Source organism: Egretta garzetta, unplaced genomic scaffold, assembly GCF_000687185.1.
Source record: "Egretta garzetta isolate BGI_Z169 unplaced genomic scaffold, ASM68718v1 scaffold287, whole genome shotgun sequence".
Taxonomy (NCBI): Eukaryota; Metazoa; Chordata; class Aves; order Pelecaniformes; family Ardeidae; genus Egretta; species Egretta garzetta.
In genome coordinates this window covers 5,603,482-5,630,440 of record NW_009260435.1, presented here as the reverse complement: position 1 = coordinate 5,630,440, position 26,959 = coordinate 5,603,482, and the positions used below count along the sequence as shown (strand labels likewise).

Sequence of the window (26,959 nt, the reverse complement as noted above, 5' to 3'; positions counted from 1 at the left end):
TAACATTCAAAACAACTTTCATTTTACCACACAACTCTCATTCACTAGGAAGCTGCATGTCATCACATTGCTTGGCCTTTTCAGAGACAGTAAATATTCTCTTTTCCTAACTTCCCTCTGTCAGTTTGACTCTTAAGTTTCAAGCAAACATACATAGCATAGTCTGGTTGGGTTTCTGGAACTATGACTAAGGCCTTGATCCTATCACTTGTTCCTCTAGGCAGACTTTAACACTTCAGGTAAGCACTACTGCTTATCACCGTGCAATCTGATATGAGATTTAGGCTGTAGTCATTCAGTAATACAGTATATAACTGCAGTATTCATTTTTGAAGACACATCAGAATCCAAACAATTTTCAGAAATTGTTCTGGGGAAGCATAAAAATATTTATTTTAACTGGTTAGCTGTTCTTTCAAGTTTCCTAGTGGAAATTTATGGCACATACTATTCAAATAAACACAGCTTTTGTCCCCAAACTTAGCTGTTACACCATCCTAAAAAGAAAATGTATTTTTTATAAATAATGTAAAAAGTGGTAGACACTGGGTGTTAAAAAGATTAAGTGATTAAATCCAAGTTGTTCCCCTTATGCACATTACACAAAGTAAAATAAAATTTTAAAATGTCAGAATAAAAATCTGTAGTGATTCTGGAAGAATTAAGAAAGCTGAAAAGTTATTTCTCTTGTTGTTATGTGATATCAGATATTGTCGACCGCTGCTTCTTTCTTCAATCTGTAGTTTTTTTACGAAAATCATGAGACCAACAGAAGACACTTTTGTCCCCTAAGCTCAGCTGCAGACACTTGCCTTTTTTTCCTCTGACTGAATCTGAGATTTTCACTTGAAATGTGTCCACTGAGGTAAGAAAGGGTTAAGGGTTTATAGAATGTTTCAGCTGTGGAGCCATTTTCCCTGCCTGCTTGTTCTGGCTCCTTTGAAGCTGCAAGAAAGCCTCAGATTTTTTGTTTCATCTTGTCCTTCTCCAGGCCATACTTATCACAGCATGGTTCAGCTATTCCTACTTCAGTTGCATTTTGTTGTACTTCATTTTCCATTTTTTCTTCATCATTCTTTGTTTGCAGTAATTCTTCTTCAGCTTCTTTGTAGCCACACCTTCATTTCTAACAGGCTTAGCAGGATTGCCTTTTGTTTCCATAGCTACGGGCCTTCCTTCATAGGGTGTGTCCAATTGTCCTTTCACCCCAGTCATCTAGACACATATGGGGAGAGAACGGGGCGGGCGGGGGGTTTTTTAACTAGAATTAGCAATCTTAAATCTGTATTAAGCACAAACATATACAGTTCATAGAACTGCCTTCTATGCCACATCTGGACTGGAAGACAGGCACAGCTGCTCATCCTGTCACCAGTGGGATCTGACGACTCCTGCCTCTTTCTTGCCCGTGTGCCTGGATTTCCTTCTGGCAGAACCCAAAGTGCATGAGGTAATTAGGAACTGAAGCACAACTTTATTTTGCCCTCACATGAAGTCAGGATATGGCTAAAATGTATAACTGGGCCTAAAAAGCATCCCACAGTCCACTAAGCTAAGCATAGTTAGCACGTGGCTTTTACACAAATGAATAAATCTATGCTGAAGAAAAATAATGCTTGAAAATTTTCTTACTTTTAAGTGTCATACTACCTGTTCAAAACATTAGAGCTGTGAGTGGGATCTTTGGGAAATTTCCAAAGCATGACATGCCCACTTATTCACCAGCATAAATTACAAAGCAGATTTTTAGGAATACAATTTGCCACAAAATTTCTATCAAAAGTTTCTTCAGATGCAGAGAATTAGTTATTCTTCTCACAATAAATTCTATTCTGCTTTAAAAGCAACAGCTACAAAAAACAGATGTTAGAGACCTTTAGGCTATATTAATTTTTACTTCTCCTAATGATGTCTGGAAGAAAGATCACATTCAGACATCCAAAGCATTTTATTTCTTTAGATTTAACTGCACTCTGAAGAAATGCAGAGTAAAATGCTGTGTAAGGTTGTTCATTTTCAGTAAAACGGAGTAAGCCATCCACACACTATTTTATATCTATATCCGAGATACAGAAATTATGTTTTCCTAAATTATGGTACTCCCATGCTTCTAGGCAAAGTATATACGCTTCTATATAGAATAACATATTACTCTTATTTTAGAAACAGTATTGCATATATATTGTTACAAACGTTTTGCTATACAGGTAACAGCACACTGACGAGAATTCAAGTTTCTGTATGTCAAGGAAGCCACCTGAACTGCAATGGAAGTTTCCTCCAAGGTGAAGGAGTTCAGAGCAATCAGAGACAAGCAATTTGTCTGACCTTATTTTTGCTGCAGAGAATCACTGTTATCCCTACATGAGCTTCATTTAAAATTACAACTAACCAAGAACAGATCCAAGGTGCTCCACCCTAGCCACTGCAATCAGGAACCAATAAATTAAGACATGAAAGATTTCAAAGAGTGGCATGAGGGGACTGAAGAAAGTACTTAAAACTTTCACTAGAGATTAACATTGTTTGGTTTTCTGTCTTGCCATACAATTATCCCACACCTAGTAACATAAAAGCTCTGACAGGTTTTTTTTGTGTGGCTGATCTGCTTACAACCTCTCTTGTCTGCATGACATTCAGGCATCAAATATACAGTTGAGTGCTCTTTGCCTTCCCCACAGAGGAAGCACTCATCTGGATCCCTCTCCTCTACCTGGCTACTTATTCTCACTAAGCTGGTTTAGAATTTAATATCTTAGGCCTCCAAGACATGTCAGTTTCTGCTGAAACAGCCCAACAAGTTCAAGATTTTGAGCTCTGGGGGAAAGACAGATGGACACATGGAGATGAAGGTGGGACTGAAAAAAACAGGAAACCAAGTTAAATGGTCCTTTCTGAAACTGTGAAATTGTTTGAAGAAAAAGTATGTCAACAAAAAGCACCAGCACAGAGGCAAAATTAGAAAATCCTTATAAAGGAAAGTATTGTGTGTTTCAGCTGTAGAAGCCAATCATGGCCTGGAGATGAATGTTACAAAATATTCGATTTCCTCTGTTAACGACACAATAAGCTTAAACATTGCTTTTCCATACTGTAATGTTTAAAGCTAGGTCAGATGAATCTCACCTGAAATATTTTTCAGGAAAAAGGCATTCCTATTCTTGGTAATGGATCCAGAACTCTAAAGGGTCTCTCTGATCCCCCCAAAGATGACAGATAAATATACCAGCTATATACCCAAGAGACTGAAACAGATTATTTCAAAACTGTTAATCTGCTTTTCCATCAAACGTGACACTGACCTTCTGTTTCTGCATGGTTTCCTGGGATGCAGGTGGAAAGGTGCATGGAACTCTTCCATGATTCATGTGATAGGGCAAAGGGAGGCTTGGATCTAGTGGCACCCATGGGACTGAAAGAGTGGCAGGTGCAGTAGGCAGATCACAGTGAGCTTTATGTAGGTTATATGATGCCCTTGTTGTCTTGTCAAGAGAACTCTTGTAGATTGCAACTGATGAATCTCCTGCAGCATGAGTCAATAAATAAGAGCCCTCCTGCAAACTAAAAAAATAAAGTTCAAAATGAAAGATATTGTAATAATTTATCTTCAGTGTACAAATAGTCATCATATTCAACAAAACATTTAAGCATACAGTGAAAACCATCCATATTTGGCAAACTGTAATTTTTCAATGGTGCCTTACAAAGCATGATACATATATGGACACAGACCCAAAGAAAAGATGCACTTTAAAATACATGCAGGATTAAACACGTTTTCAGGAAGATAAATGTCAACCAACTGCCCATCTCAAAAACCTTAGTCACAAATCATGAAGCTACAGAAATTATCAAGTGCAGGAAAACTTCTGTAATTCAAATAAAGAGGCTTCGCACACAGTACAAGAAACCTGCTTCACAAAAAAAAATTAAAAGACACTTGCAGACTGAAAGCCTAGAAGTAGCTAAATAAATAAAGAAAAGGGAGGAGCAAGAGAAAGGTTGCAATGTTGTACAGAGAAAGACACATGCTGTTATAAATCAAGCTGAGCAGGAGGGAACACAAACAGTATTATTTCTACAGATTAAGCAGAGACTAACAAAAAACTTAAGTCCAAACTTTAAATGTCAACCTACATGCACAATATTACAAGTCACTCCTGTGAATTCCTGTTTAATCAGGTCAGAGGTGTCCAGTCTCCTCTCAAGTAGTTCATAAAAATAAAGTTGTTCTTCTTTTGCATTGTTTATACAAAACCTGTAACCCTAAGCACATTTGTACACAGTACTGCATTATGCTATGCTAGATGTAAAAGAAGCTGTGAAATATTTCACATAACTGAAGAAAGAAAAATCAAAAAAGACTAAACAAGCATTCTATGGAAAAAACAGGATGACTTGGGTAATGTTGCAAATAAATACAGTCAACAAGAATGGAGCACTTACTCAGACACTTTCTTCAAAATGTGATGAAGTATATTTAATGAATTTGCAGGCCTGCGAAAAAGGAAAAAAAAAAATCTAAGAAGTAGTAACTTGCAAGGCTTGTTAGTATTTCAAATTCACTGCTAAAAAACCTACTAAAAATACTCACTTAATCAATCCAAGTTTTTCTCTTAAAATTTCTGGAGATATCTTTTCTAGCATAATAAGCTTTGATGTAAAAGCATCAATATGTCCTGAAAAATATTAATTGAATTAAAGAGAACAAATGCAAAAGCATAATTTGCAGACCTAATGCATTTTAAAAGGAATAGAAATTTTGCTCTTTTACAGTTTAGAATAGTGGAAAGTATTTATCAATGTTGCACAATAATGGAAAGTAAAATGTATAGCTGCTTTAAAGACAAACATCTGTCCATGATTCCAGCATATCTTACATCTTGGGTGATGTCTGGGACATACAACCTCATTTTGCCATGGCCTTAATCTCATTAGTTAGTTTGTATTTCCTCAAGTTCTTTTGATCCATATCATTATGCTTACTCACCGGACAGATCACAAAAGTTTATTTTTTACAACAAATTTAATATACTTGTTTTTCTATTCTGATAGAATATATGTTATATGAACAATTGTGTTACTTGATTTTCTGGGGGTTCTGTACCTTTGTCTCTTGATTTTTTCCCCTCACCTGAAAAATTACAATTTACAGTTCAGGCCCTGTGCACAGCAAATTGCTAAAGACTAAAAGGTCTCCTCATCACTTTATTTTAAAATAAAGGCTGACAGGAACAGTTTAGCCCACATTTTCACTTGATAAGCAATAAAGATCATTAGCACAGCTTGTCCACTGCTGTGGTAACCATCCCTTACCTTCAGGTTCTCTCTCATGTTGAGGTTTTCCCAGAAATTTGTTCTATTCCAGCTCCCACAAGGAGGATGAGGAGAGGGCAGCATAATCAAATATGACCTAGTCAGTGGAATTTACTGTCTTACTACAAATCTGCTCTCATAGGATGTGTAAATGCTTCAACTGTACAGTTAACACTGCTAAACCAAAGCATTTCACATTCCAAGCTAAACATTACTAGCAATTTGTCACGTGATGTATAAAAAGACTAAGTGAGAACACTCATTTTTAACAAATTTTAAAAAGATGCACCAGGACAACTCAGTTCTTTCAAACACTGTACACTTGTTACTTTTCTTGATATCAGTATTTTGTGCAAGACTAAGTAGCTAGGTTTAGTATTCTGCAGTGCTGACTAGTCAAAAAGAAACTTGAAGTCATTATTATCCTTTTGTGTTCTCCAGTCCTTACCAGCCTCTCCTCAAATCGGAAACTTCTCCATTTCTAAAGTCTTCGACAGCATAGCTGAGAGAAGAAAACATATGAACTGCTCACACCTAATTTATATTACTCTAACTTATATTTGAGAAGTGACTGATTGAAAACCCTTGACATTCAGTAAGTTACCCATACAGTAAGTACTTCTTCCCAACCCATTTTTCAAATAATTTTTATTTAAAGGCCAGTATTGTCATATTCAAGTGAAGGTAAACTATTCTTTTTGCAGGAAGTTTTGCTTAGGCACTTAATGCAAATAAGTGAATAATGGTCAGGGTAAAATGTTCCCATTAATCAGCAAAACTTATCAAAACTTTATTTACTGCTTAGATCAAGTACAAGTATCTTATCTGAGAAACAGGTCACAGAGATTACTCCCTTTGCAAATGCAGGATTTCCTATCTGCATAGGAAGCGGACTTAAATCAACAATCAGGCAAGGTGCTCTAGTAGCAAGAAGAGGACACTACTCTTGAGTTTGTTTGATGATATCTCTAATTTTGTGCAAACAATGACTACCTTCTCCAAGAACATACAAACTAAAAAATTCGACTTAATATCACACCTTGCAATTTCTGCAGGGGCCATACTTCCGTTTTATTTCTCATCTCCTGAGCTGGCAGCACTGCTGAGTCACTGCACTCAGCTGTACGGTTCTTCCCTCAGCCCCACAGAGTGATACAACACTGAAGAACAATGCTGGACAATTATGGGTCACAGACCAAGGTCCAAAGAACTTTCTAGCCATACTTACTTGGCAATACAAAAAATTGTTGAGATAGTGAATCAAGTTTTTTCAAGATCCAAGAACTCCTAAACAATTTAACAATAAGGTCTGCTACTTGTTCAAACCTTCACTTTTAGAGGCTTCACTTAAGATCTATACAGTCCCAGAACTGTCTGAACAAGAATGCAAGTGGTAGGTACTGTGTTAGTAATGGTTAAGATCACAGTTTTCAAACAGTTGTTCTATACTTTCACACTCAGACTCGAGGATAAATTTAAAAAGAGCAGTAAGTCTATGGCTCTACTATGGTTAATTTAAAAATTCCTTTATTATAGGACATGATATTTCACTTAGAGTAATTCAAATTATAGCATGATCTGAGAAGTCAAGTCTGTCTTTCTGCTTACACCAAACATATGACAGCATTAGTCTTCTTACTTTTAGGTATCAGGTTAATAAAAAGAATGAGACATTCACCCTGTTTTAAGTTGTCCATAATACAGGGATATTATCACCCTTAAAAAGTTGTCCCTGCAGTTTCAGGACAAAGCAGTTTTCTGTTGCAAAGAGACGTCTAACTGAATCGGGACACTTGCAACACTATTTTTCATAGCTCCCCAGAAATACAAACTGGAAGGCAAAATTTCACAGCTACCTTCCAATAGTTCTCAATGAGAGCAGACTGAATCCCCAAGTAGAATATGCTAACAATTTCCTGTTAAAAGCTGTGGTAGATGTTCCTTCATAAAATGGATCACTTACTTCCATGTATGTCTTTTTTCCTACTTCTGTTAGAAAGTACACAGCAGTACCAGAAATCTACAGTCCCCAATTTGCCTACCTGAATAAATCACATATTCTGTCCGTATCAAAAGTTGGTGACATGCTGAGAGTCCAATTCTGTATTTGTAGCAGACTTTTTTTTTTTTTTTTTTTTTAAATAGGGGGGGGAGGAGGCCTGCCTCATATACTGGGAGTACTAATTTACTGCACAGGACAGTGACAACCCACAGTAATCCTGTGCTTCCTCAGAGCACACAAAAGGAGAACCTGTGCGGACCCCAGGGTTTGCTGCTGAAAGAAACGCATCCAAGAGCTAACAAACACACACCCCTGGAATAACCAGTGTTTCTCAATCCCAACAACTTTTTCTCCCAAGCACACGAACAGAGAGAACATCTTGGAGACCAGGCCACTGAAGGCTGCCAGACGAGGGCTCTGCACCCATTTCACACCTAGCTGGTATCTACAAAGGAGACACTGAGGAGCCTCCGTATCAGAAGGGGATGGTTGTTTATGCCAGAACAACTCCTGCAGCATGCAGCCTGCTTTCTCCTGTACTCCCAAGAGCCTCTATAAAAAAGGGGTGTTGGCTGGATGAGCTGGCTGCAAACTCCTGTGCGCAACCCTACTTTAAATGATGGGAGGTTAGGTAGATGTGCATTGTTTCAGCTTGTATACTTTGTAAGCAGATTAACCCTCTCGCTACAGTTTCGCTATTTCCTCATGCTGCTTGTGACTCTGGAAAGGTTAATAAAAAGGTTGAAAGTTTCCTACAGAGGGTTATATCATTTCTGTACAATTCAGTATACTGTTCTGCTTGTTTAAAAAAAAAAAAAAAAAAAAAAAGAAAAGAAATACTTCAGTACTGTACATTAAGATATAATTAGAAGTGGAGAACTGTGTGCATAATTATCTCTGTTAGGATTATTTTTTAGAGACAGAAAAACCACAGCAAATATTGCTTTTAAAATTTACAGTTAGAAACATGATTTCCATTAAATATGGGCAGCAGACAACAATAGCTGCAATCAGCAAAACTATCACCTCAAATATATTACATTTCAAATAAGGTTTATAATTTTATGATAGGACACTAAGTTTGTATGTAAAAATTAGGAAAGAGAACTTAGCATTTCTAAAATAGTATTCTGATGAGCCACCAACAGCAAAAGTGTAATTCAGTGCACAAGTGGAAAGGTTAGGCAACCACAGGCCATAACTGCTGCCATAACAACCGTAAAAAACAGAGAATTTCTTCTGCAACAGGACAGCAAGTCAGTCCCCGCTGCAGAACATTCACTGTACAAACAGAATTGCCCTCACTCCATAGCAAGTGCCAAACATATTCTAAAATGCATTTTGACTAACCACTTTGTTGCAGATTCTCCCTTTTAAAACCTTATTAATTACAAGATATTTGGTATCAGAGTGCTCTCAATATACTAAAAAGGTTATTAAAATAATCGGGCCACATTCTTCATATGCATCATTTTCATTTCTCTACAGAATATATATATCCTAATAGGCATTAACTTTCCTGATGTTTAAAATGTCATTCTACAAAAGTGAATACAGCATTTTCTACAAGACACTTGCTAGTGAAACATTCCTTATGATGCTGCATTCCTAGTGTGCTTGGTTTATGTGATTTTGGATAAATGGCCTTTACAAATAACGTATCCTTCTGCTAACTTTTCCATGCTTTTTATCCATGCTTTATTGTGTTTTTATTTTCTGTGCTCTGAATTACAGCTGTCATCTCTTCTACACGAGATCTGTAGTTTCCTGCTTCATTCTCACTGAACATGTTACTTCTCATTCATAGGTTCTATTATATTATCTCCTGTTTCCATCTGCTGCACAATACAGAACAAGGAGTATCAAGACCATCCCTTTGACAGTGATGTTTGAAGTCATTATCACACATTAGGAAATTAAATTTCATGTATCAGTTTGATACAAACAATGGAAAATGTGTTTAAGTAAGATCATCCAGTGTTCAGAACTCCTGAGGAATATCATAGCTATGAAAAGTTTTCAATAAATTTATGCTATGTGTTTTTCTTCTTCCTGTCTGGAATTTCATTTCTGCAAAGCCATAAAATTATTTCTAGTACCTTAGATATGAGACACATGTACATTGTTTTCAAAGCATATAATTTATCTTGTTTCTGAATGACAGAATTTGGTTTAGCCCCATCTTGCGTGTTTTTCCTCATTCTTTTGTATCTTACCTGTCTACATGTTGTCAGTGTAGAAACATGAACATTATTGCTTGTTCTCAAAGAAAAGTAAGTTACATTTGAGCTTGCAGTATTGGAAAAGGTCAAAGGCCAAGGAATCAGTATCCTCTGAGCCACATACCTGATCCTCTGTTACTCTTCTATTTTGGTATGTAATAAGAAACTTATTTAAAATCATTTCACAAAATGATAAGATGTATTTTTAGCTCACATTTTATCAAGAAGTATTTTTACAACATGAATTATTTTATCACAGGAATGGTAAATGACTCATTAAAAAAAACAAACCAAAACAAACACCCCCCCCCCAATCCCCCCCCCAACCCAAAGATACTTTAAGTCATGAAGATTACTAACTTCACAGAACTCAACTCATGCTTACAGATACATTTGTCTTTGAAAGGCAGATAAACGCAGTTCTTGAAAACAAAGATTACTGGACGCTATTAATCTAAAACCGAAAGTTGAAATATCCTCATTTACCACCCTACAGAAATTTTATACAAAACACTTAATTAAGGTAAGTGAAAAACAAAATTAGAAAGTTAAAATAAATAAGGTCATACACAATATACCCTTAATAAATATTTGTCTTCTGTTAATTCTATGACTACTACATGTTTCTTAAGCAAAAATGAATACATGAACTTACCAATATAAAATAAGCATTCAGAATGCAACATACTCTCTGTCCACAACTGACATACTTCACTTTCTGTAAGAGCTTCGACACCGTAATAGGCTTGGTATTCTAGTTTTGGCAACAGGAATATTGGAGTAAGCTACAGAAGTGAAGATACAAGAAAAATCAGCACTGGCTGTGCAAAAAAATGTCCACAATTGAACTATATTTTGTAGCTGATAATCATCAGTCTTCCACTACAGCTGAAGTAACAAAGACATTACACAGATTTTGTCCCATTCTATGAAACCCACAGTACAAACTTCAGACTACAGAGAGACTATACAGAGGAAGGTGAAATGGAAGGAAAAAAAAAGCACCTAGGCAAGCTTTTACAAATAACAACATTTTGCTGCTAAGTACTTTTTCTATGCAACTAAATTAATTTGAAGTTCACACTTCTGTGCTCTACTGCCCTCTGCAGGAATTTAAGAAAAAATACATTGTTATAGTTCTGATTTGCCTGTTATTACTGGAATCCTGCCATTTATTCTCCTTGTAAGAATCTCACTTGAAATCAGAACCTAATGCTTGGACTCTCATCTGAAATCAGAGGCTAACCTTAACATGTTAACACTAACAGAGAAAATACAAGCTGCTTCTTACTGACAAATCACAGTTTAAATTTCAGGATGAATGAAAAAAACAAAACAAAACAAAACAAAACAAAAAAACCCCAGTGCTCAGTTTCTGATTAACAAACTAAGCAGCTACTCACAACCATTTATAAGCTCTGGATCAGAGCAAATAATAGCAAAGAGATGGTATTTCTTCAAAATAAGATTCTAAGCATGGAACCTTACCAAGTAATCAAGAGTTACAAAGATCTATTTCCATTTCAACAAAGCATAAACACCTCACAAAATGCCTGCCTATTCTGGTATTTTGGGGCAGGAGATACTGCATCAAATTTGTTGAATGACAAAATAATAAACTACTGAGGGTTCCAGAATAAGCTTTCCTTCTCCTGACGTTACAAGGAATATTTGGATTACACTTGCATTTAAAGAATTTTACTCCTCAGGACAAACTATTTGCTAACATGTGTACCACAGTCTTTTCAAGCAGAATGAATAGGATCTCTCTTTATCTTTAAATGCACCCTCTGTTGTTCATTCTATCTCCTATTTCTCTGCTTAACTAGGCATAATAGCAAGGCTGAATCCTGCTTGAAAGTATTTATGATTATGACAGTTCTCAAAGCCTTGGGCCAAAAAACTAATTACTGCATTAACTTTTAAGGATAGTTCAAACTGACATCAGTTTACATGACTATAATCCATGCGTAATACTGTAATGCAGTTGGAGTAAGAAATGCAGAATCATACTTGCTTATCTTCTAATCAAGCAGGTTTAAGAGATCACGTTATTCTTCCCCCTATTCTTACAGCAAATATTTACTTAAAGATGATATATGCTGTAGAGTTACAATTAAATGTAATAATCATCTGAATGAAAACACAAATACTATGAAGGACTAGGAATCCCAGAGATGCCAGTTGAGCACAACTATTTAAAACAAACCAACCCAAAAAAAGCTAACGGTAAAATCTGTACCTTTTGGGCTTTTTTCTTTTTATGGTATCGTGGCAATGACTTCACTTTTTGCACACTGCAACGCACAAGTAGCAACAGATCATTCAAACTAAATAGCTTGTACACGAGGTTGCCATCCTGAGGTGCTTTATACTCTGAAGGGTCTTCTTCAAGCATCTGAAGTTCATTTGGGAGCTTTCCTACAGAAAATAAATAAAACAGAAAATTACAAGCTTGCACATTCTTTACCATGAAGCTAATCAGTTTTTCCTCTTGCAGTAGATTTTTTTTTTTATTATTATTTCTTTTGTTTCCTAAGATAGGGTGAAAACCACCTCACTAGGCACAAGAAGTTGCATGTATTAAAAAAAAATTGGAAAATGGCCGCTATAGCTTTTAGAGAATGTATTTTTAAATATTCCACATATTTTATCCTAATCGTCATATTTCTTCTAGAAACAGAGCTGTGGGACTCTACAGCTGGACTGGAGTTCAAAGGCTGTTTTTTAAGCCACAGTCACTCAGCACAAAGGTGACAAAAATTTTATTTACAATGAATTCCTCCTGAGAGCCACCATGCATTTGTCAGTTACTGAAATAACTCCAGCCTCAGGTTTGGATGGTAGCATAAGCTTCTGTTCCAAATTGAGTTTGCTTCAACTTCAGTACTAACATATGAAAAGAAACACTTATTAGATCTCCAAGTGCAGTTTTGAGGTAGGTTAACAAACATCCCTGCATCCCTTAGAGATATTTTAACAAAGCATTTAAAATAAACAAGAATATACTCCAACTTGTTTAAGATTATTGAAAATTTATCCAGTTCTAGTTTTTGTCCTGCAGATATGTAGAAATATATGTCAAAACTACAACTATAAATATGTATTGCTGTAGTGCTATGACTAAATACATTTAACATTAAACGTAGAGTTTATGTGCACCTTTGAATAAACGTATACTGTGTTCATTATCATCCTAGCAACCAGAAATAATTTTCTGCTAGTAAGATATTTGACTTAGTTCTGGCTTTCTGCAAAGAAGACATGCATAAAGGTTTATCAGCTTGCTATAGAACTTCCAGTTTGTAGAATTATGCTTTCTATTCTTTCGCAGTCACACGTCAGCATCTTAGCAATATTGGTTTCACTACCTCTATTAAAAAAGAAAATAAAAAAATTCTATTATCCAACACCTGAATTCGATACTCTGGCTTTTTAAGAGACAGAGAAATAGGAAGAGTACCATGCGGTCACAAGTGGTGTCCCCCAGGGCTCAGTTCTAGGGCCAGTCTTGTTTAATATCTTTATCAATGACCTGGATGAGGGGATTGAGTGTGCCCTCAGCAAATTTGCAGACGACACCAAACTGGGTGGTAGTGTTGATCTGCTTGAGGGGAGGAGGGCTCTGCAGAGGGACCTGGACAGGCTGGATCGATGGGCCGAGGCCAACTGCATGAGGTTCAACAAGGCCAAGTGCCAGGTCCTGCACTTTGGTCACAACAACCCCATGCAGCGCTACAGGCTTGGGGAAGAGTGGCTAGAAAGCTGCCTGGCGGAAAAGGACCTGGAGGTACTGGTTGACAGCCGGCTGAATATGAGCCAGCAGTGTGCCCAGGTGGCCAAGAAGGCCAATGGCATCCTGGCCTGTATCAGGAATAGTGTGACCAGCAGGACAAGGGAAGTCATCGTGCCCCTGTACTCGGTGCTGGTGAGGCCGCACCTCGAATACTGTGTTCAGTTTTGGGCCCCTCACTACAAGAAGGATGTTGCATTGCTGGAACATGTCCAGAGGAGAGCAACCAAGCTGGTGAGGGGTCTGGAGCACAAGTCATACGAGGAACGGCTGAGGGAACTGGGGTTGTTTAGTCTGGAGAAGAGGAGGCTGAGGGGAGACCTGATCACCCTCTACAGCTACCTGAAAGGAGGCTGTAGTGAGGAGGGGGTCGGCCTCTTCTCCCTGGTAACAGATGATAGGACGAGGGGGAATGGTTTGAAGCTGCGCCAGGGCAGGTTTAGGTTAGATATTAGGAAAAACTTCTTCACTGAAAGGGTTGTCAGGCTCTGGAATGGGCTGCCCAGGGAGGTGGTAGAGTCCCCATCCTTGGAGGTATTTAAAAGAAGGATAGATAAGGTGCTTAGGGACATGGTTTAGTTTAGTGGTGGGATGGCAGGGTTAGGTTAAAGGTTGGACTTGATGATCTTAAAGGTCTTTTCCAACCAAAGCGATTCTATGATTCTATGCTGCTCAAACCCTTCAAACTGAGTAAGTAGACATGGTATTTTAGTTACAATTCAGTTAAATTGATAAAAACGTAGGAAGTAATAACACAATTTCAACTAAAACAGGTAGTTAACTGTTTCCATTACAGGTTAAGTAATTGAGATGAATTCCTATGTGATCAAATGCACAGCCAGTCAGAAAATACCAGCAAAACACGTTTTCCCACCAAAAAGCATTAATTCATTGTAATTAAGTATTTGAGAAAGAGTATCTGTCCTGATTCAACCTGCTTGGTTTCCTGTCAATTTACCCAACACAATAAAGTGTTTTAACTTCAATTGTACAACGCTCAGAAACAATTCAGGCATGTGAGGAAAACCCTCAAAGTTCATGGTCCCTCGGATCTTCAAGACTTCTGGTTCTTGTCTGAGGTCTGTGTGTAGCATAGGTTCAATTTCCAGGTAAATGCCTGAAAACTTAAGAGAGGTGGCTTGTAGTGAGTCCTCATTAGCCTTCTGGAACAGGTTGCTAGGAGCTAAGAAACAGCATCTGAACTGGGAGCCTCAGAACTTAGACACCTACTTTTCAAGTATTCTTTTAAGTTTTAATTGCATAATTTGACTACATTTTTCTTCCACAGAAAATATAAAATAATTCCATTTTTCATTGACAAGAAGCTATTTTTGCAGACCAGACTATTCAAATATTTGAATTTCTGAAGAATTTCACTACCAAATGATTTCTTTTCATTGCTTAAAACCCTTGAGTAAAACAACTTTTTGTTTCTCTAAAGTAAAACAGTGTTTCACATTCACCTCTGCAGACAAACAGCTCCCATGTGCAAGACAGCAATTCTCACACAGAGAAGGTATTGTTAAAAAAAAAAAAAAAATAAGTCACAGCTCTAAATAAATGTAACAGAGCTCCTATTAGGATATTCTTCAGATGAAGGAGTTAAAAAATGTTTTTCTGTTAAATTTTACTGAAATTCTATTCCTTACATAATGATCACAAATACTTACGCTTTGGCACTCCCTGAAAAAGCCAAGTCCAGGTATTTTTAGAAGAGCTGTTGGGATTTGAGGCAGGGGCCGGCTGAGTTTCTGTGCTGGAGGTCACCAACACTTTTGGTGATTGAGACAGATGGGCTGGCATACTATTAGAATTATCACAGCTCACCACTGGCTGCTCATGAGCTTTTTGGGAAGGTGACTTGAGAAGTTCAGTTTGCATTTTCAAAATCTGTCCAACAGGATCAAATTCTTTGGACAACTTTCTTGTAGGCTTCCTGGAGGCATTTTTTCCCTGATCCATGATATCTGAGCAATCAGTCATGCTTGCTAATGGAATCTGGGTGAGGGAAGGTGACTTGGCAGTCTCTGCTGAGGTATGAGGAAAAGCATTTGGTACAGTCATTTTGCAATGATCAGTGTTTTTACAGTCTGTATCAATTATCAAACGCTCTTCATCTGTGTCACTACTGCATAAAGAAGTGTAAGTCTCATTTTTTTGTGCAGCATCAGACTCTTTCTTGAAACTAACAGCATTAGATAATGTATTTAATTTTGTCTCATTGCCCAATATTTCTTTGGTCATGATGTGCTGTGCTTTGTTCAGTCCTACCTCCTCTGAATGAAATGTTTTATGAGACAAATTTTCTTCAGGGCTGAAGCACAGAACGCCATCTGATGGAAGCTGCATGCTGGCATATGCTGAAACTCCTTGCTCAGAAATGGCGTTTTTCTCTTCTTCACCTCCACTGTTTATGGTGCCTGTGGTTTTTTTCCCCATTTTTAGGCCATGTGATAAAACTTTATCAGTGTGACTAACTGTAGGAAAAGCACTTTCCATTTTAGAAGTTCTTGAGAGCTTGACTGTTGCTCCAAAAGTTTCCAGTTCTGTAACATCATTATCAAAGTCCATCCCTGTGTCATCTGGAAGGGGAATCTTCCTGTACTGGTAAGTATCAGAAGACATCTTAACACAGGGAGGAAAAAAATAATATTAAAAGAAAATAATCAAACAAACAAAGAAACAGAATGTGTTAATCACAAGCAAGACACTGTCCAGTTGAAAACTTGACAAGTGTTCTACTATCCATATTTTGACATATTGAGAGAGGAGCAGTAATTGGAAAAAAAAAATCATCCTGTGTTTAACATAGAATATCTTAAGTCCTAGGAGTTGGAAGGTGTTTCAAAAGAGAAATAAAGTTCATAAAACTTTTCCCACTTAAATAAACTGATCAAAATATATTTTAATGAAGTAAACATTAAAGCTGGGATGCTGATGTAAAAGAAGCATTTAACAAAACTAGGCAGACATTTTAAAAAATAAGGTCCGTAACTCAGCAGTACAAAAATTACCAACAGGAAACCTAAATTTTCCTTCATTATAATGGAACAAGTAATGTAGGAATTATAACACAGGTTTTTGGATTTGTTTGTTTTTAAAGAAGAGGTGAAGCTACATACATCCCACTGAAACAGATTGTCCTCAGCTGGTTTATCCATTGATACATCAGAAATTGAAACGTAAGACGTTTTAGTTGCTAGGAAGTCCATTGGAATTTCATGGAAGATTTGGTTCCTCTCTCTTACTGTCATTTCCTTTCTCAGCAGTGGTGAATCAACATAAACCACTTTGGCTGGTTTGCTACCTTTTCAAGAACAGAAAGAAACTGAGTACGTATTAAATGAAAGGGAAAAGGATTGTTGTATAATTTAAATAATAAATCTTTACACTTCCAATTATGGTCAAATCCATTCCAAATTCACACTAGAAGAAGTGAAAAACTATTCTCTCTCTCATTTATGACAGAAAATAAAAGTATGTCCAGATACAGCATGAATTATTAGGATCCTATGGTAGCAATACACACCACATTAAGTCAATCATATATTAAATGCAGTTCTAAATAGAGAATTTATAAAATAAGAATTTATGATTCATCATACCATACACTGCATTGTATCATCAAAAGTATTCTGTTTTCCAAAAATATCTTTTTTTCTCCTTTGAGGAATGTAAATTTTTTTTGTGTGTTAAAGTCTCACTGCCCAAAAGTGATGGCTGCCATTTATATTCCTTCTAATCAGTAACTATGTCCTGGCTCTGCGGCCCCACTCACCTTAACACACACACAAATCACATTCACCCCAAAATAACAGCAATACCCTGCCCAATATTATATGGAAAGCAAAGGCACATGGTGAACATGTGAATCTGCTATATAAATTTGTGTGAAATGCACATAACATGAATATTCCAAGACAACTACCATTATAAATACTAACATAAAAAACGTCTGGTATATTAAAACCAAAGAAATAACATATTACCAATGGAATGCTTGACAACTGAAGTATAGCATTCAGATAAGTGGATTGGTTTATTCAAAACATTCTTTTTGCAAATGGGAAAAGTGATCTCCACAGACATTAACTATTAATTCATGATTCTATGATGTAAATAGGTCCTTCTAATTCCAGAAAATGTTTGCTCTGTTTTTTCATAAAACTTCAGAAATCTTTTTTTAGCTTATTGAAATCAGTTCAATTAATAATTTTAACAGCTGCATGCAGTTGTTTTGTTTCCAAAAAGAGCAGCTTACAGTTTTGAAAAGCAAGAGGACATTTAACTGATTTCCCCCCCCCCAAGTGGAAAATAGCTGTATGTCCAAATTCAACGTTAATAATGGTGATACCTCTAGAGGTTGTTACTATTCTCAGTAACAAGGTGGAACAAGGTGTAGAAAACTATTAAATGACCTTGCTATCAGCTTTCCTCCTTGAAAACAGAGGACAAGCTATAGCAATGATTTTTTTAAAGTTCATTTTTTACAATAACTTCAATTAAACTGAACATTTTTCTTTAGAATAAAAAGGTCCCTGACTCCTTACCAGACGACAGCTGAAAGCCATTAACTTCAGATTTTTGCCCTTTAAGATGTGTGAACTAAATAAGTCAAATTTTATTACTTTGTTTGATTCTTTAAATTGAAAACACGGAAGTACTTAAGAGAAACTATTTTCTTACAGCTGCATTCTAGAGTGCTGCTTCTTCAGAAAAGCTAAAAATCTGAGCTTATAATTACAATTATGATTTTCATTAATCTTAGCTTCTTTTTCAAATAAAACCAAAACTAAACTATTCTATTATTGTGTGAACTAAACCAGACTACCTTCTACCTTCCCACAGTTGTTTTTACTGGATTTTCTAATTTCCTGTTCTTCAAACAGCTAGAAAAGGATTATGAGAATATATAAAGATCTTCATGGACAAAACCATAATTTTTGTAACAATAGCATACTATACCTGCAATGGGGATAATTTTAATACAAACTGGAATTTCCCATTGTTCCTTGTAGTTTATTCCATGATTATTCAGTAAAGTAAATAATGATCGATTACTTAAAACAACTTGAGGACAGTATTTCAGAGCAAGTTTTTCTGCATTTGAATCTGAACTAATATCCTAAACAGAAAAAAAAAGTTAAATTTTAAAGGTTTTTAAGACAGATACATCTAAATTTAAACTCAAAAGAAAAACTCCAAACCCAAACAAACACAGATTAACCCCATTCCCCCGCAAAAGCCCAAATACCGCCAGAGTGCCAGGCTTCCAAATCAAATCAAGCAAAAAAAAAAATTCCCCTGAAGGTTTTTGACTGAATTTTACGCATCCACCTTGCAGCATGAGAAAATATACCTTCTTAACTTGTATCTTTCAGTTGATTTCCATTAATTTGAATTACTAGATTGAATAGGAATTTGGATGATCATGAAATATGGGAGTGCAGAGCACAAAAAAACCCCAAAATGAAACAGATTCACTCACACATATATTGCAGATCGTCTTACGAGTTAAGTATTAATATAGTAAAGACATCTAACATTCAAGTATGGTTAAAACTGCACAGTTGTTTGAATACATATAAAGAATCTTAAAACAAATATAAAAACATGAGGAATACAAATTCAGAATTGAAGTTATAAAGTTATCAAATATCATGAGTACAGGTTTCCATGAAGAAAAGAGGCTGGTAATGCTCACGAGGTGGGAGGAGAACACCAAGGACTAAGAAGATAATAGAAGCCCAGGAGCACTGAGGACCACGAGGGAGAAATAAGAAAAATCTAGCTATGTTCTGTTTTCTGCCACCTGAGACATCATCAGAAATATCCTGTTTATAGCTGTAATGTCTCTTGAGGTATATATCATTCTCCTGCATCACCTCTGCTACCTTCTTGATCAAAAGTGTCTTTGTAACCACAGTGCGTTTGTTGAAAGTTTTGGTTTTGATATGTGAACAAACTCCTTAAATTAGTGGATAACAAGTTATCTGGAATAAACAGTCACTAAAAATTAGTTCTACAGAATGAAACACTCATTGATTTTCTCTGTGGAAGAACACAAACAGAAACATCGGATACTTAACAGTAAGGTGGAATGGAATCTAAAAACTGTTCAACTCAGAAATGGAGTTTATGGTGTTTAGCAAAAGAAATTCCCAGGGTAAGCTAACCTAATCAACTTTTCAGAAAACTAGATAAAGTATTTCTTCTTACCCTCAGGACTTCATTCTTAAATCAGAAGCCTTTACACCTACATGCATTCATGTGTATGGATACACATTCACACACACAGAGTCCAGCTTAGAAATTGCAAAGCAAAGTTTAAAAATAACACCACAGTGATAAATAATTCTATCTAGACTTCACAGACACTGCGTTCCAATTTAAGGACCTCTCTAATGTTTCCCTGAGGAAGTCCCTTCAAGAGGCACTAGGTCCAAAACATAATAACCCAACTTTTGAAGAGGGCAGTGTGATTGTTGTAAATGAAATACTAAACAAATAATCATATAGTATATGTTCCTATGCTATAAGATGGGTAAGATTTGGGGGGGAGGGCAGAGAGGGGAAGAAACTTAATGCTACCACATAAAAAGCACCAAGTTACTCTTCTCTACAAAATATGCCTTAAAAACAAAAATCAAAAGGTTACTTACATCGTGCATAATAGAAGCCTTTTTTCCTGGACTTACAATAGATGTAACAGTTTTATAATCTGTGGGCAGTTGAACAGGCATGGTAGGGAAATCTGTTTTACCACGTCTTACCGTACCCTTGAAGACATGAAGCAGTATCAGAAAATAGCTTTAACTAAATCATGCAGATGCAACATCGCACTTTTTATAATTAAAAACAAAATTAAAACTATATAATGAAAAATATTAAGAACTTACACAGGTTCATTATGAAGTTAGTGTGATATTAAAAAAATATACTATTAATGTAATCTTTTTAAAGGTGTTAACAGCCTTACCTCCAAAATAATTTCATTAACATTTTCATTAAAAATCTTAATTATAAATTATAACCCCTAACCCAAGTACTAAATAATACTTGTAAAAACCCTGAATCCTTGCATAACACAATCCAGATGTTAATTCTACTTATTTGAAAATAACACCAAAACAATAAATATATGCAAGATATTACCATCACAAGAAGATTTTTTTCCAGCCTAAAGGTCAACTGTGTATGAAACTTTCCTCCCATGATACCCATGATCTCCTGAAGTGTGTAAAACTCAGGATACTTTTGTACATATCCAATACAAGCACGTAATAATTCCTAACATAAAAAGAAAAAATAGTTTACACATTTGTATCTTTCATAAGAATTTCATTTTTAAAAGTTTTTTCTGCAACTGCAAGTTGCATTTGTACACACTTTCTATAGACAATACAGATATATTTAGCAGATTACTAACAGACCTGTTAGAGACCCTGTTTAAAAACTCAGAGATATCACTACAACTCTCTAATAATCTTACAACCACTGGTACCAGAACTGAAGCTTACTCTAAATTCTCCTCAAACCTTCACATGCAAGGCTAACAATATATGCACACTGGCTCAGACCAATCATTAAAAAAAATTTTTTTAGTACAGTTTGAACTGTGCTAAACCAGGTAATTATTTTCTTTCCAGTTTATTTATCTTGGCTTTCAGAGGTACTAGTATTTTTTTGCGTTACTAGCTAATTTATACTAGGCCTAGGTAAAAATCGCAAAGGTAAAGACATAGGAAGATTCCATATGCGTTGAAACTCACTTTCATGTCAACTCTAAATCCTAAGATATTTTTTCTGATACCTGAATTACATATTTAAGATATTTAGGTTTTATTTAGTAACTACAATGAGTTATTTCTACAAGTATTGTTTAAAACTATTAAAAAAATATGTGCCTCTGTTTCATTTTTAATTCAGGAGATCAGCTGAACTACAAATAAGACTTCAAGTTTGGAGACATATTGTGTGACCAGATGACAAGAATGCTTAGAAAAACAGACCAGGTATAAAACACCCAATCCCAATTTTTAGGAAAAAAGGCAAGATTTTTCTCCCCATGTGTGCCCAAACCATGTGTTAACATGAAAACAAATTTATCTTGTACATGAAAAAGCACACAATAAAAAGTGTTACTGTCAAATAGAAGAATCCTTCTGAATTTAACGAAATGCTCTACTCTCTAATAAACACATCTATTTTTCTGTTTTATTCTGTAAAAGAAAATGATGCGGCACTTACTAGAAAAGACTGAAGTTCTAACAAAAAGTATTTAAGTAGGTCATTTCAAATAAGGCAAGACACTGTGAGTAAAACAAGCAAGAGCAAGTCAGCCCACTGATGGGAAAGTTTAATTAACCTGTGTTCCAGAATTCTTTTCCTGAAATGTGCTATTAAACCAAGAACGATACATAAACTTGCATTCATGTTTGATTTTAAAATCAAAGTGGATATTTAACACAGCATGAACTTGCAGGTGACTGTGATTAAGGTGACTTTGTAACATGCTGCTGTAGAGGAAAGCTTAACATTCTGTCCAGTAGCGTATATTTAGGAGCAACTTGTTAAGGTAAATGCGTACTTAAACCGCAACTTCTCCCTTCCCAAACATAAAGATGTCATTTACTTCCTTGGTGACTAAATCTTTGTAGAGTATTGTATTCATTGACCTCACTTACATCTTATCTTACTGGCTACAATAAACTGTGGGCCCAGCCATGCTGGACAGCATAAGGGAAATGGCAACTTCTCATGTCTCATCCCAACATGGAATCAGCAGTTCAGGGAACACCAGATCCCACGAGCAGTGCCTACATATCTTGATCATGACTTCAGTATGACTATTTAAGAAGAGAATGAATTAAACACAGTATTGGTAATTACCTCAGTATAACGTAGTGCATCTTCAGAGATGGTATTGTAATCTTGGGCGCAGCTTTTTGCAGCGTTTTGGGCAAATTTCATAAATTCTGCAATTTCATTGTTTACTACTTCTTTCATTTGCTGGGGGGAAGGAAAAAAAAGTCTATTTTTTAGGATGGAATGGGATCATGTGGGCTAGGTATGTAACCAACAAAGTTTCCTGAGGTAGTACAAGTGATGGTATGAGGAAGGGCACACATTCCACTTGTTGCTCAATTTGGCAAGTCTTTGCATGTGTTCAGAGTTTCACTTAAGTAAAAAAAAAAGTTTACAATGCCCATTTCCTTAAAAAAAAAAAATAAAAATCTCAAAACAACAGAAAGCCACCCCACAAACAGCAAGCTTCTTTTGATCATACAGTGTTGTTTTACAAAAAGTAAGGCTACAAGAGGTGGTTGGAGCAAGTTTACATGACAGCGCCACAAAGATATCTGAGTTTTGACTTCATAAGCAATTACATCGTAAGTAACAATGCAGTTGGTACTGATTTACCGGGGAATGACATTCCCATTATTACAGCATAAAATAAAGGAATTAGCATTAACAAGGAAGCATGGGAAACCAAATACAATGGCTCAAAACCAGTTGTTGATTAATTATGTTATACAGGATTCAACTAAAATGATACTTCCACCAGCATGAGACATAGCCTTTCACTATTTAAGCATCATTGCTGAGACTGAGTAGCAAGTGTGAACTTGTGCCTTCAACTCCTGTAAGCACTGATGTGGCAAGCAAAGAAGGTCAACGCACAGGTCCCCTCACATGCTAATGAAGGAAGTTCCCATTACAGGGTGCTGTCAAAGATCACATCAAAACTTATCCATCTCCTAACATTGTATGACTCCCTCTGTGATGGTCATGTGTAGATACATACACACTTACCAGATAAGTGAATAATTCTCTTTGACTTGCTGCATTAACTTGAAAATGGTTTATTCTTTTTGAGTACTTAGTCATCAGATACAAGTATGTTTTCTGCTCCTTCTCAGTCAAACAAGAGGTAAATGGATAGGGGAGTCTAGGTTCTGGAAAAGGGTGGTTGTCAGTTGTGCTTTTAGCCTCCACTTCAACTGTACCTGCAGCCTGCATGCTACAAGTCTGTCTGTTTTCTGAAGAGTTTGCCAATGCCTCCACATTTTTCTTTGCCTCCCTGAAAGAAAAGTAATAAACTTAACACTTTTCAAATAATATTTTTTTCAAATAAATATTTGTTAGAATGAATGAAGGCAGTCATGCAAGCCTAAACTTAAAATCCATCAAAATGCACACTGTGCAATACTGTACTATTCCAATTTCCAGTCTATGTCATTTCTTACTCTGATAATTTACCTGGACTATCAGACAAACCCTTAACCCCAACAGCAGGTTTGCCACTGGTTTAAGAATGAAAAAAAATAATTTTATTTTTAAACAAAATAGTGTATATATTTCTCACCTCAATATTGAGTATACAGACTAACTAAATATGAAACTGTTTCTTTGTTCTGGAAACACCCTTTATTAATGAAAAGATAGAGTCTCAACATTTTGTCATTCAACGATGGCTGGTGTTCAGAAACAGTTTGCACTCAGGAAGGTCTAATTTATGAGTTAAAGTTATGATAGTAAGAGAAAGAGTTAACTAGAAAAAGCCTTTCTTTCACTGTAAAAGTAAATTAAAACTACTTAATTGTAACAATAGAAATGCCAGATTTCAATGAAGAAATTCCTAAAACCAGAGTCCACCATTCAAGAGTTTCATTTTCTACTCTAAACAATGCTGTAATCGGTTGCCAAAAATAATACCAGGCTAAGGCAATGGGCATAGCTGCTCTAACAACAACAAGGAAGTAATATTAAAAAGCTGATTCTATTATTAACGGTTGGACTTGATGATCTTAAAGGTCTTTTCCAACCTAAACGATTCTATATGAAGGCCATCCTAGCCCTGCTCTATTTAAAATAACTGTTCTTGAGAGAGAAAATATTTAAGGTTAACAAAATGAACATTAACTGCTGATCTTGGAAAGAGCATATTTTTCAGATACAGTTTCAGCAGTAGAAAACATCTCAAGTGTTATTCAAACCCAGCAGTATCAACGTCCACAGTTCTTAATAATACTTCACAGCTGTCTCTCTGAATAAGAGAATGTGTCCACCCTTGTGGCACAAACTGGCAAATTTAATTAAGCTGCAGCAGCGACAAGATGCTGACTCAGATATGCCAATGTAGGAACATCAAGAAATTCTAGCAGCTTAAATTGGCTATATTCAGCACTGAATGAAATGGCAGCACATCAAGATCATTTTGGTATGCAGTACTGTCACAGTCTTCATCAGGGTGCAAACCAAAATAATCTGACAGAGCTTTTCTGTCCACATTTACAGCATTATACTTTATTTGATCTGACGGCTTAAATTTTTCCCCTTCATTTTATCAGCAACCTGCTTTCACAGCTTCTATGGTGAGAGAACATACACTTTAGTAAATACCTATCAGAAACCCCAATATAAAAATTGACAAATTTCCTCCAGCTTTTACTTTCACATTTGCCCCAACAGGTTCCATTGCTCTTCCTCTTGCCTGTGGCCACACAGCCCAGTTCCATAAATTTCTGAATTTTTCTGGTTGCAACCTCTCTTCTGGCTAATAAAGCCACTTCTACCATACACAAGTGAACACAATCCTAACTCGAGTACAGTTATGTCTACTCCATAAACCCTTTTTCTGCATCATCTAAAAGAAGATTCCTACAGTAATATCTAGCGTACGCAGCAGCAAGCTGGGAGGGCTGTGCTCATCTCTTGCCAGTTCAAGGAAAATTGCTCCAATAGAGATGAACCAGAAAAACCTTCTCTACCTAAAGATGTGGGATACAGAAAGTCACGTGATGTAGACAGGTGTTCCCCTCAAATGCATGTTCTCAGTGTCAGTTCATTAAAATACACTAATTCCCCTTTATAACAAATTACTTCTCCACATGCTGAACTCCCCACTTAGAACACAGTAGCTAACTTGGTCTCTCATCTGCATTCTTTGTGGTGTGAATGTTCACCCACCATGAGACACCTGTCCCTCCCTACCAACTTAACAACTTCTTAAAAAAAATAATAGCCTAAATACAGTTCTCTAACTTCTGAAATCCAGCAGCATGAGCTATGCTTTTCACTAAGCAAACCAAATGTTGATTCTACTTCCTCAAGAAAATTAAAACTTAAGAAAAAAAGACAAAATGTACAATCAATACCACCTGTGTTCACAAAATTTCATTTCCCATTCTTCAGCTAATACTCTATATAGTTTCTTCATTACTTAAGGAATTAATGGCATCTTAGTGAAGATGTACCTAACACACTGTACGATCTATGTTAAGTTGGCTAATTCCAAAAGATACAAATGATTTCAGTGTACGCTATCGGCAGCCTTCTACAAAGTGAGAAGATATGGACAGACAAGACAACATTAATTTCTACAAAGAATTAGGTCTGGTTCACGGGTTACAGGATCCTTATCGTGACCTGTTAAGAGCGTGGGTCAAACTTCATCCCTCTTTGGTACATAAGAAAAAGCAAAAAACCAACAAGCACCACCCCCAAAAAGTAACCCAAACCTCCAAAACACTACCCCACACTCCAGAAGTCCACAGGTCCCAACCTAGACTCTTCCTGCTTTCTGAGGTTTCACAACAGGTAAAGCACAGACAAACAGCTGGACCAAGGAGCATACGGGATAACATGCACCTTTCCCCCAAAACAGTAAGGGTATCAATAGGATGATGACAAGAACAGGAAATTATAACATAACAGAATATACCTGTTTGATAAATGCCATAGTTCAGAGAGGCCTGGAGCCAGTGAATACTTTTCATAAATTTCACGTGAGAAAAACACTTCACTGCCATTTTTTGGTGAAATATCCCTGATGATAAAAATAAAAAAAACCAACAGAACAAAATAAGAGCATTGCAATACACAAAAAGATAAAGGCCACATCTTCCCCTGAGAAGCAAAGAACAGAATTACTTCTTAAAAAAGAAAAAAAAAATGTTATCTCCAGTGTTTCCACAATCCCTCTTTACATAAGTTACATATATACTGTCTAATTCCCTGCTGGTTTTCATTAGTAAAATACATGTGTTCTTTGCAGTCCAGAAAGAACAATTTCATTAATACAGGGTATAAATTCTAGATATGGCAAGAGAAATGCTGATGGAGCTACACACTTTCAGGCATTACTAATCAAACCCAAACATTGCGTTGAACTTACTACAAATTTGAGAAAGAATCAAAGAATTTCTTTTTGATTTTTCAGAAAATAGAGATTTATGTTCTAGATAGACCTTACCTTCCAAACAGTCCTTTCTCCTCCCCCCCCTTAATACAGCCTTTCCAGCGTATAAGCTTTACACAATACCAGTCTTCCCAAACTATTTGAAAGGCATGAGAAAAACATTTATTTCCGTCTTCCTCACAAATAAACTAATTCAAAAAACTCACCTCTCTAGGTTTAAAAAGCTGAATTACTTCCTTGGAGGGCTTTTCATATTAAAAACAGGAACAACGTCACTACCCCCAAACCGTATCGTGGGTGAGTATTACTTAGTTCCTCATTTCCAAGCATACGTAAACACACGAGCTAACCCTCCCCCAAGCACAGCGCACTCACTCCTCCCTCCTTCCACAGAGAGAACGACAAAAAATGGCGCCGTCCCG

General features: G+C 36.3%; 1 protein-coding gene across 6 annotated transcripts; it reads right to left on the bottom strand.

The window, feature by feature from the left end:
• Nucleotides 1-26,920, bottom strand: ICE2 (interactor of little elongation complex ELL subunit 2). 6 transcript variants are annotated; one of them, XM_035899345.1, is made up of 15 exons: nucleotides 26,744-26,920; nucleotides 26,061-26,165; nucleotides 23,150-23,417; nucleotides 22,226-22,345; nucleotides 20,489-20,623; nucleotides 19,996-20,112; nucleotides 18,299-18,458; nucleotides 16,456-16,640; nucleotides 15,004-15,958; nucleotides 11,783-11,961; nucleotides 10,196-10,325; nucleotides 4,595-4,679; nucleotides 4,447-4,497; nucleotides 3,303-3,561; nucleotides 1-1,215 (listed from the first exon to the last, which is right to left on the bottom strand). In XM_035899345.1, exons 3-15 carry the CDS (start codon nucleotides 23,354-23,356, stop codon nucleotides 1,024-1,026), a joined length of 2,775 nt encoding a protein of 924 aa, XP_035755238.1. In that variant the 5' UTR covers nucleotides 23,357-23,417; nucleotides 26,061-26,165; nucleotides 26,744-26,920; the 3' UTR covers nucleotides 1-1,023. The 6 variants fall into 6 exon arrangements, 4 of the variants coding, with proteins under 4 accessions (XP_035755238.1, XP_009642252.1, XP_035755240.1 ...); XM_009643957.2 differs by lacking the exon at nucleotides 26,744-26,920 and having other exon boundaries at nucleotides 26,061-26,181; XR_004842650.1 differs by lacking the exons at nucleotides 1-1,215; nucleotides 3,303-3,561; nucleotides 4,447-4,497 and adding exons at nucleotides 5,317-5,413; nucleotides 5,765-5,818 and having other exon boundaries at nucleotides 4,594-4,679.
• Between the last annotated feature and the right edge of the window lie 39 nt (nucleotides 26,921-26,959).